Source organism: Pleuronectes platessa, chromosome 14 (genome assembly GCF_947347685.1).
Source record: "Pleuronectes platessa chromosome 14, fPlePla1.1, whole genome shotgun sequence".
NCBI classification, from domain to species: domain Eukaryota; kingdom Metazoa; phylum Chordata; class Actinopteri; order Pleuronectiformes; family Pleuronectidae; genus Pleuronectes; species Pleuronectes platessa.
In genome coordinates, this window is record NC_070639.1 from 10,048,357 (window position 1) to 10,058,780 (window position 10,424).

Below are 10,424 nucleotides of genomic sequence, written 5' to 3' on the forward strand. Positions count from 1 at the left end.
AGTTTGCGTTGTGCAAGTCCCTAAACCTATTTATATTTATTGAACAGGTGGCGTAGGTGTAAAGGGAGATAAAGGCTACCCTGGACCTCCTGGTCTGGACATGCCGGGACTTCAGGGAGAGAAGGGAGCCTCCGGATTCCCAGGACCCTCGGGCTCCAAAGGACTGCCGGGGCGAACAGGATTACCAGGCAGGGACGGGCTGATAGGAAACCAAGGTAAGACGGACAAATAGCAAACACATACACAAGAAAAGAAGAAGAAAAAAATCTAAACACCTATTGAGTGATTTGTAATCTTAACTGTGACTTTTTCTTTGTTCTATTTTGCCTTGTAAATAATTAAATTCCCTAATAAAATCAGCATAATTAACATTTCTTGTTCAATTATTAAGCAGTCATTTCATCAATCTAGTGTCAGTCTGAGTTGTTAAAACCGGGATAAGATACTTTTCACCTGAAATCTTTTCAATGCATTTACTTTGCTTGGCTTGTGATCAGTGTTGAACTACAAAACTATGTAGTTCCTGCACATTTTTCACATTAAAAACTTTCAAAGTAAGCGTGGTATTATGTCCTTTGACCTGCTTGCAGGCTTTTATTGTGAAACATCTGTGCAGAGGGTTTAAGCGTCAGACATTTTAAATAGAACAGAAGCATGGCAAAGTAGAAGTATTGAGAATAATTTATTGAAGAAGAGAAGTTTTATTGTTACCGTCAATTTCCTTTCTTTAATACAGGCATCACTCTCACCACTAATCGGCAGTAATACATAATGTTGAGTGTTGAGCTCACCATTCAGTTTGACATGAAGAAAAGGAAGAGTTGACTTTTAGGTGAAAAAAAACACTCCTGTGGAGGCTGCATTGTTTTTTTCATTTAATTTATGGTGATAAAGAACCATGTCTGTTTTTCATTGTTAGGTCTTAAGGGTGAAATGGGGGTCATTGGGACACCTGGAATACAAGGATTTCCCGGAAAAGCTGGTACACCTGGTTCTCCTGGTCTGAGAGGTGAGGTAGACCAAATGTCTAAGTCCTGGAGTGAAAGGGATTTTTTTTTCTTTTTCTCAGATTTAGCAGCTGAAATATTTGTTTCTTTTTCATCTCAGGTGATCCTGGTATCACTGGACCAAGAGGTGGTATTGGACAGTCTGGACCTAAAGGAGAAAGGGGAGAGCCAGGTCTTCAGGGACCTCCGGGGAACATGACCGAAGTTGAAATGGAGCACATGAAGGGAGAGAAGGGAGACCTCGGAGACTTTGGTACAAAACTAAATACTGTACTTTAGATCTATGCGGGTACATCATCATAGAGATATATTAGAGGCCAATTAGGGATGAGCGAATACACCATTATCTCTATCTGTATATGTTCAACAAACTAATTTATCTGTATCCGTACTCGGAAGGAGCAGGACTTCAACCGGAAGTTTTTTTTTTTATTGCTTATTAGAACGTTATTTACAGAAAAGCCTTAGAATTGAGCTCATATCAATGTTTTTGATCACAAGAGTAAGAGAACTATTCCCAACAAGTTTTTTATAAACTTCAGTGAATGCACTTCAGTGAATCAATGAACACAACACATGCAGTATCAAAAAGTATTAAGTAAAATGCAGGTTTTCATAGACATACTCAACTCCAGGAGTCTTACTCAACTTTTAAAAAAAAATCTAAACAGTGATATGTTTGTGTGTGTCACTGAACACAGGGTTTCTTAATACATGTTGTAGTTCTTTATGTGGTGTGTGTGAGTGTGAGTGATTGAGAAAGAGAAGCGCTCGCTCCTTGTGCGTCTGGCCCTCTGTCCTGAGGGGCTTTGCCAGATTGGACGCTGAGAATATATGATCATAGATAATGATGTTACACGTTAGTTTCCCTCTGGACAGAGTAGCTGTGTACTTTTTCATTCATTACGAGTACGGATATTGAGAAATTTTACTCTGATTGGTACTCAGGCTCGTAAAAGTTCCCTATCCGTACCGGATACTTGTTTCATCCAAGTATTCGGCTCAAACCCTAAATCCAATGGTTCATTCTGTTTATTTATATATTTTTTTAGTTTAAGTAACAACATCTTTCCATCAGGTAACCCTGGTGTCACCGGAGACAAGGGCCACCGTGGCATGCCTGGAGACCCTGGTATGCCAGGCAAAGATGGAGAGGCTGGATTACCTGGACAACCAGGTGACATTTGTGACCACATGCAAAAAACCTATATTTAAACTGTGTCGACTTCATATCTCTTCACCCTACTTTTTAGTTTAATTTAGTTTTATTTTAAACTTATTTTGATCAATTCTACCTTCATTCTCCCCGAATTGAATTAAGTAAAAAAATATAATTTTTTCAATTTCAATGATATGTCTTAGGTGACAAAGGAGACCCTGGATTTCCTGGCGAGCCTGGCAGTATGGGACAACCTGGACAGAAGGGCACTGTAGGAGAGATGGGAATACCAGGTAAAAATATCTCTCATGTGTATTGTACAATAGCTGAAGTTGACCATTCATTTGTATGAAACATTATGTTGAATGCAAGTTTAATGTATATCATTATAAATGGCTGCATGCTGTCTGCTTGTGTGTATGTTTGTACAGGTGTGTCGGGTCCTAAAGGTTCTAAAGGAGACTTTGGCACGACTGGACATCCTGGATTCAGAGGCACTGATGGACAGAAAGGAGACAGAGGAGCAGACGGTGATCCAGGTATTGGGCTCCCCGGACCTCCAGGAGAAAAGGTAATACTCACTGTCCAAAAGATAATTATTAGTAACAGTAAAAACACCAGGAATTTGTACTTAGATAAGATTTCCAAACAGCTTTCAGTAAGTAACATCAAACACCCTTAAAATGTCACATCATTACAAAGGGTGTTTTTAAGTTATAGTCTCTTAAAAGTTCAGTTTGATTCAGTATTTGTCAAACATGTAAATGTACAGACTTCATGTTTATAACTTTTTTGGGAGACCAACACAGACAAGTCTCCACAAAAAGTATCCACTGAAAATTTGGTCAAACAGAACATATTGAAAATAGCGAGTTATTAGGTTAATATAAATTTATGCCCAAGAGGGACAGAGCAGGAAACGTAATAATTCCTGATACTGTGTTTGCTCTTTCGACATAGGGCAGGACAATATGGCCCAAATTCATATCAATAACCATCGGATCAATGATGCATCATTACATTTTCAAGTTTACACTTTAGAAGTTTAAAAAGTTAAAAGGTTAAAGCTCTTCTTCATGAGCAAACATTGAAGAATACTTGATAAATTAACAATTATTTCTTACTAATCCTCACTGTGCTCGCACAATGCATAAATATCATATTGATATAAATAATAAGCTTTTGTCATATTGAAATTGAAGAGAATTATGATGTGATAGTTGTTGATAGTCTTTTATTATTTATAATTTGCATAAGGCCCAGTGCTATTTCAACATCTACTGCTGACTTGTTCCACTCGATAATCATTAGTCTTTACTCAGCATTCCTCCTATCCCCTCACAGGGTCTCTCAGGTCATCCAGGATTTCCAGGATCACCAGGAGAAAAGGGTCAGCAGGGTCATGAGGGTATGCCCGGCAAACCAGGACTGCAAGGCTCGAAAGGAGATAATGGAAGCATCGGTTACCCAGGTCGGATTTCCCTCTGTCACATTCATCCTGTTTGTCTACAAGCAGAGCTATAGATATTATAATCATACCTCATGTAGTTCTCATAGTGGTGTGTCTGTATGTGTGTCTGTGTTGTACAGGTCAGCAAGGTAGACCAGGCGAGAAGGGTACCCCTGGGCTCCCTGGGTCAGCAGGAGAGCACGGTCGTGAAGGCCGTCCTGGTACGTATTTAATTAGCTCGTCAGACAACTGCTCACAATTTAGCCACAGCAAAGATTTAATTCATGTGTTCAAGGTTTTTTATAACGTGAGCTTCCCCCAGTGTTAACCTTGAGAGATATGTTTTGGGTAAATGTCCAGTGTGTAAGATTTAGGTCAAAAGGATCTATTGGCTGACATTAAATATAAAATAATCCTAGTGATGTTTTCACTGTGTGTTTCATCTAAATTTATCAATGTGCCCTTTACACTCAAATACTCACATATTTTCATCAGGAGCAGTTTCTATGACACAAGGCTATCACAGGTTCTCTTCCATGTTGGGTAGTGGAGGTTGAGTTGAGGGGCATTCAGCTGCAACATGCAACTTCACCACTAGATGGCCCTAAATTCTACACACTGAACCTTTAAGATTATTCAGTCTGAGAAATTACTAGAAACTAATCAGTGAGATATGAACATTTCTCAGAAACTTTTAAGATCATCTGCCATGTTTGCCCAGATTTCCAGTCATATAACTGTCCGAAGGAACGCCCTAATGTTGTGCCTGTGTCGGCCCAACACACACTGACAGTTAGTGTGTGATTGTTCTCCTCCAGGTGAAGGCGGCTTGCAGGGACCCCCCGGTGCTCCTGGAGAGAAGGGAGAGCATGGAGTGGATGGCATCCCAGGATCCTCAGGGGAGAGAGGAGAGCCAGGTTAGTGTCAGAGGAAGTTAATTGCATGACTGAATTGTTGATCAGCTGTTAGTGTGCTGACTAAATGATATATTTGTACATTTTTTCTCATGATGTTCTTTTATTGTTTTTATTATTGTTCTTTTATCTATTTTGTTTTATTGGATTTCTGATGATGATCTCACGTTGCATCACTTTGCAGTTGTATTTCATTTTGTGAAGCCCCTTTAAGAGGTGCGATAGAAACCCTTAAATTAAATCCTTTCAAAGATATAAACACATCACACAAATTTAAAGAATTTTATCTATTTTCTGACTGTGTTTTGGAATAAAATAATGGAAGACAAAAAGGGTTTAGAAATTTGTCGAACACTAACCGTAGGCTTAAATATTTGATGATATGAGTAACTTGGGCAGCTCTTGCACCTGTAGACATCATCACAAAGATATCACAAAAAAACTGCCTGTAATTTATATATTTTTTATTTATCTTCTGCAGGTTTCCCTGGCCGAGGTTTCCCTGGGCCATCTGGAGAATTTGGTGGCAAAGGTAAGAGTCCTGATCTGATAACTCATTCATCACTGGAGCTTAACAGAATTTCATTATGTGACCCTCTTCTCTTTCCTTTTCCAGGTGACAAAGGTGGTCCTGGCTTCCCTGGTACTCCAGGTCACCCTGGAGTCCCTGGTATCAAAGGTGATAAGGGACTTTCAGGATCACAGGGACCACATGGTGAGACAGGAGAGACGGGACTCCCAGGTATCTCTCTCGAGGGCCCCAAGGGAGTTAGGGGAGAGCCAGGACAACCTGGAGAAGCAGGTATTTGTGGAATACTTGACATGCTAATAAACTGCATTACATGAGAGCCTGCTTCCTAAATATGCATAAGATAGATGTCACAAAACATAGCTGCCGTCACAATTGCATGAAAATATATTTTTTTAAATATCTCCTCATCATCTGAATGTCTTTATCACACAGGATCCCCAGGAGCACCGGGACCTGGTGGTTTGCCAGGCAGAGATGGACCAAAGGGAGATAGAGGAAATCAGGGTTCCTCTGGTTACCAGGGAGAGACAGGAACGAAGGGTGACCCCGGACTTACTGGAAATCCTGTAGGTCAAAAGGCTTTTTTTTACTATACTTATCAATCAATGTGCTTTCTGATGAGAGATAGCTGATGCATGTGCAGTAAGATCATCTTTAATGCTGCAGAGACTGACACATGTGTCTCTAACAGGGACAACCTGGACTCCCAGGTATCGATGGACAGAAAGGAGAGATGGGACTACATGGTGTCCCAGGGTTCCCAGGTGACTATACACAGTGTGATATAGTGTGTGTGTGTTTGTGTGTGTGTGTGTGTATGTGTGTGTGTGTGTGTGTGTGTGTGTGTGTGAATAAATTACAGTATGTCTGTAAGGGTGTGTGTCAATGGTGATAATTAACAGATAAAACACACTCAATGTTTAAATTAACTCTAGGTGTAAAGGGGAACTTCGGGGAACTTGGATTCAAAGGAGAGTTTGGAGACAGAGGATTCACTGGAGAAAAAGGTAATTCAGGATGTGTATATTCAAAATGTGTAAACCAACATATATCAACATATAAACCAACATATATCGATATCAACATGTTGTACTCCATAATTCTCAAACTTTTCTCAATGACTGATTGAATGAATTTTCTTTTCTTATTATTTGATTATTCTAATAAAATGCACTGACTAGATAAACATTAAACTAACATGATGTAATGTTTTCAATGTCCTGTACACATTTTGTATGCATTAATGCTCTTCAGTGTTTGAAGTGATGGAATAGATTACTGGTGTTTGACCAGTAGGGTAAAAGATGTTGGTAAAGTTGAAGATAACAAGTGGGTTGATGTTGTATATTTCAGGTAGTGAAGGCCCCCCTGGTCCCCCTGGGCCCCACACCTTCGTCAAAGGAGACATTGGCTTCCCAGGTATTCAAGGTCACCCAGGACCACAGGGGCCATCTGGGTTCCCTGGACAGAAAGGACTGCAAGGTGACTTTTTGATTTCAAACACGTCCCTTCATATAATTTCCCTGTGATCCAACTGTTCTGCTCAGCTGTGCTCCACATCCAGTTTTCTAATCGCTTCCTCGTGCTCGTTTTTTCCTCTCAGGTATGACAGGCATTGCTGGACCGAAAGGTGAAGACGGCCTTCCTGGATACAATGGTCAGAATGGAGCCAAAGGAGAGATTGGTCTGTCAGGGCCACAAGGTGAGAGAGGCTCGCATGGATAAAGATGTTGTTTTGTTGTGCTTTAATTTTTACAACTTATTAATTACTCAATATCTTTAGGACCCAGGGGATATCCGGGCCCCCCAGGACCCGACGGTGTTCCAGGTCAAGTGGGTCATCCTGGCCCCTCCTCCATGGAGCATGGGTTTCTGGTAACCCGTCACAGCCAAACGGTGGAGGTGCCATATTGTCCTGAGGGAACATCGCTCATATATGAGGGCTACTCCTTGCTCTACGTACAAGGCAATGAGCGGTCTCATGGACAGGACTTAGGTAAGAAACATAACATAAAATGACAGGAAAAAAAATCAAATAAGCACTGATACAAGATTGAAATGATCTACCACGCACAAAGGGGGAGTTTTGTGAGATAATTTGTCTTTCTCATGGTGCTATGTTTTTATTTTAGGTACGGCAGGCAGCTGTTTAAGAAAGTTCAGCCCCATGCCCTTCCTGTTCTGTAACATCAACAATGTGTGCAACTTTGCCTCACGTAACGACTACTCCTACTGGCTCACCTCCCCCGAGCCCATGCCCATGAGCATGGCTCCTATCACGGGTGAAGGCATCAAACCCTTCATCAGCAGGTACGTTCATATTTCTGTCCCCACTGCTCTGTGCAAGATTTGTTCAATACCTGTGTGACACTCAACATAAATTACTGTGTGTGTGTGTGTGTGTGTGTGTGTGTGTGTTTGTGTGTGTGTGTGTGTATACAGGTGTTCTGTGTGTGAGGCTCCAGCCATGGTGATAGCAGTTCACAGTCAATCCATCATGATCCCCCAGTGCCCTCTGGGCTGGGACTCTCTGTGGATTGGCTACTCCTTTGTCATGGTAAGACTCCCAGGATTAGGTCTGACTGCACGTCAACTATTTGCAGTGGTTGGTTGTAACAAAGTACTTTTACGTAGTGACTGTACTTAAGTAAATTTTTTCATGTATCTGTACTTAATTTAAATATATTTCTCTTCACCTTTACTCCACCGTGAGCAAATGTCTGATATATATATATATATATAAATGTATATGTAAACAAACAAGTTTGTATTGTTTTTAAAAGTAGTTTAAAAACAAGGGGAATTGATTCAATTCAATCAGAGCAGGCAGGAGACAACAAATAATTCCTATACAGTTAGATTTGGCAGAAAAAGCTCTTAAAGAAAAAAAAAAAGAAAAAAATCCAATCTAGACCCAATCCGACTGATAGGCTATCTTTCAAATTGAGTTATAGAAAAAAATGTCCTGCTGATGTTTTTTATTGTGTGTGTCTGTGTAGCACACCAGCGCCGGTGCTGAGGGTTCTGGTCAGGCTCTGGCCTCTCCAGGCTCCTGTCTGGAGGAGTTCCGCAGTGCTCCGTTCATCGAGTGTCACGGTCGCGGAACCTGCAACTACTACGCCAACTCCTACAGCTTCTGGCTCGCCACCATCGAAGACAATGAGATGTTTACGTAAGGCAGAGACACTCGCACCTACACATTGTAACCAATAATGTAAAGGTAGAAGCTGAGTATCAATTTCCTATCGACTGCTCGACCAAACCACCTCATTTTTTGGACACTTGTAAAGTTTGAGGTGGAGCAGACGAGTGGCTGCTGTGGAAATCGTAAAAACAAAGAGACAGAGATTCCCAAATTTATAGCGAGAGGAACTTTGCAGTGCAGGATGGAGCTCTGATGTTTTTCTCTCTTCCTCTTTTCCAGGAAACCCGTCCCGACGACGCTAAAAGCAGGCAGCCTCAGAACACACATCAGCCGCTGTCAGGTGTGCATGAAGAGGACATAAGCCCCCCCCCAGGCCCGAGTCCTCCATCCTGACGTGCGAGTGACACAGTGTACACCGATGTTCCTCAACTTCCTGTTTTGAAAGGATGGTGCTACTTCCCTGCGTGTGTGAGACGAGAGAGGGACGGAGACGTGGTTTGCAGAAATCCAGAGATCAAACTTTTACAAACCAGAACACAGAGACCTGAGCGGCCTTTTGCTCCATGCAGAAAAAACTAACATGATCACAATGCTTCTTTAAAGAATGGCGCCCAGTTTACCACTGCACTGAGTACATGCCCACTAAACTGGTAAATGAGTGTTCATTTGGAAAGGGTTGTTAGTGTAAGTCAGGTGCTATTGAATCGTACTTATCTGCCTTATTCCAGTTTGTTCCTCTTAAAGTTTCCTTCACTACAAGTGCCACAGCGTTAAAAGATATAGCTGCATTCATATTATAGATTTTCACACCTTATAACTAATGTAATGTAAAGGATGGGACTCACCACTGGTTACTGAAGCTCTAAATCACAACGTGTTGCCCCCACAGACAATCACAATCTGTTGTAAATATGATGCATTCCTCTCTAACATTCAACATACTCTCCTCAGGTTATTATTGAATTCCTTTGTGTGCTATTAGCTCCATTTTTATTTATAAGATTTATGAGAATATATCTGAGTGTATCTGAGAGTATCTGAGATTTCATTGATCCGAAAAACCGTGCTTCTGACATCCGACAACCGACGCCTTACTAACTTACAAAACAGCACTGAAATAGCATTAGCAGGTGTGTGTGTGTACGTACATGTATAGGCATGAGTGTCTTTGAGCTGCTTGCAAGTGAAGCGTGTGTTTGCATACACAGCTAATTGTTTCAAAAGCAATGAAATAGACCAAAAAAATTGAAAATTGCCTTTTCTCTGTCAGAACATTGTATGTAACAGCTGTGTGTTTAAGAATCTACTCCTCCCACATTAAATGAACCAAATCTTTATGATCTCCGATCCCAAAGAAATGCACATGTATATATATATACACAGTATACTTACACATAACACGCTATTCTGCTCATGTACTTGACTGTTCCCGTCTGTGAATGACTGTTTCTATCCCTGTTGAATTTTACGCAGGAATTATTTTTGATGAGTAGGAAAGGGTTTTCATGTCACGGCTGCACATTCAAGTCAAAGTCGTACAGATGAGGAGGATTGTATTTATAAGTGTCTCTGCAGGCTGCCGTGTTTTAAAAAGGTCTTAACATAGGTTTGTGTTTTGTCGACAGTGTCATGCGAGAACTTAGTTTCTGTGTCCCCCTTTCAGAGCAACGGACAAGATGCAACGTTTTCTACTGGTGAAGTAATTACCCTACGCTGACCATAACCTGTCTATATTTGTTGTGCTTGTTTATGATAAAAGGCTCCATGAAGTACTGATCACAGTATCAGCATGTTTGGCCGTCATAGAACAAACAGTGGGGATGATCTTCATATAAAACACAACCAAACACACATCATCAACTTTTTATATTTTCCGGATCTCATACTGTGTAATTCCTGCAATAAAGTGATTTGTAGAATAATTGTATTAATTCCTTCGCCAAATGTTTTTTCCTTTTTTATTCCTTTTGTTCCGTGGTTTCCACTTATTTCCTGTTTTTCAGCAGGATTAGGTGAAAAAACTACAAAAAAAATTCCAAGAAGCTTGGTTGAAAGATGGGACATTGGCCCAGAAAGATCCAACTGAAGTTTTGGGGGAATTCATACAAATCTTTTTTTTTACCATTTTCCATGGGCATAATTTATGGATTCAATTAATTAAATTAAGTGCAATTTGGTGCACACAAAACTGTGTACCAAGCAGATTCTTTTTTCGTC

General features: G+C 40.7%; 1 protein-coding gene across 1 annotated transcript in view; it reads left to right on the forward strand.

The window, feature by feature from the left end:
• col4a1 (collagen, type IV, alpha 1) overlaps nucleotides 1-10,129 on the forward strand; it is a 38,962-nt gene extending 28,833 nt beyond the window's left edge. The window contains exons 32-52 of the mRNA XM_053439695.1: nucleotides 48-215; nucleotides 920-1,009; nucleotides 1,108-1,260; nucleotides 2,086-2,184; nucleotides 2,370-2,459; nucleotides 2,598-2,737; nucleotides 3,511-3,637; nucleotides 3,757-3,837; nucleotides 4,435-4,533; nucleotides 5,012-5,062; nucleotides 5,147-5,332; nucleotides 5,495-5,628; nucleotides 5,754-5,826; nucleotides 5,998-6,069; nucleotides 6,416-6,544; nucleotides 6,666-6,764; nucleotides 6,846-7,058; nucleotides 7,195-7,372; nucleotides 7,505-7,619; nucleotides 8,062-8,234; nucleotides 8,487-10,129. Of these exons, the coding sequence (XP_053295670.1) occupies nucleotides 48-215; nucleotides 920-1,009; nucleotides 1,108-1,260; nucleotides 2,086-2,184; nucleotides 2,370-2,459; nucleotides 2,598-2,737; nucleotides 3,511-3,637; nucleotides 3,757-3,837; nucleotides 4,435-4,533; nucleotides 5,012-5,062; nucleotides 5,147-5,332; nucleotides 5,495-5,628; nucleotides 5,754-5,826; nucleotides 5,998-6,069; nucleotides 6,416-6,544; nucleotides 6,666-6,764; nucleotides 6,846-7,058; nucleotides 7,195-7,372; nucleotides 7,505-7,619; nucleotides 8,062-8,234; nucleotides 8,487-8,568 (2,552 nt within the window). The 3' untranslated portion in view covers nucleotides 8,569-10,129. The remainder of the gene's footprint in view (nucleotides 1-47; nucleotides 216-919; nucleotides 1,010-1,107; nucleotides 1,261-2,085; nucleotides 2,185-2,369; nucleotides 2,460-2,597; nucleotides 2,738-3,510; nucleotides 3,638-3,756; nucleotides 3,838-4,434; nucleotides 4,534-5,011; nucleotides 5,063-5,146; nucleotides 5,333-5,494; nucleotides 5,629-5,753; nucleotides 5,827-5,997; nucleotides 6,070-6,415; nucleotides 6,545-6,665; nucleotides 6,765-6,845; nucleotides 7,059-7,194; nucleotides 7,373-7,504; nucleotides 7,620-8,061; nucleotides 8,235-8,486) is intronic.
• The last annotated feature ends 295 nt before the right edge of the window (nucleotides 10,130-10,424 follow it).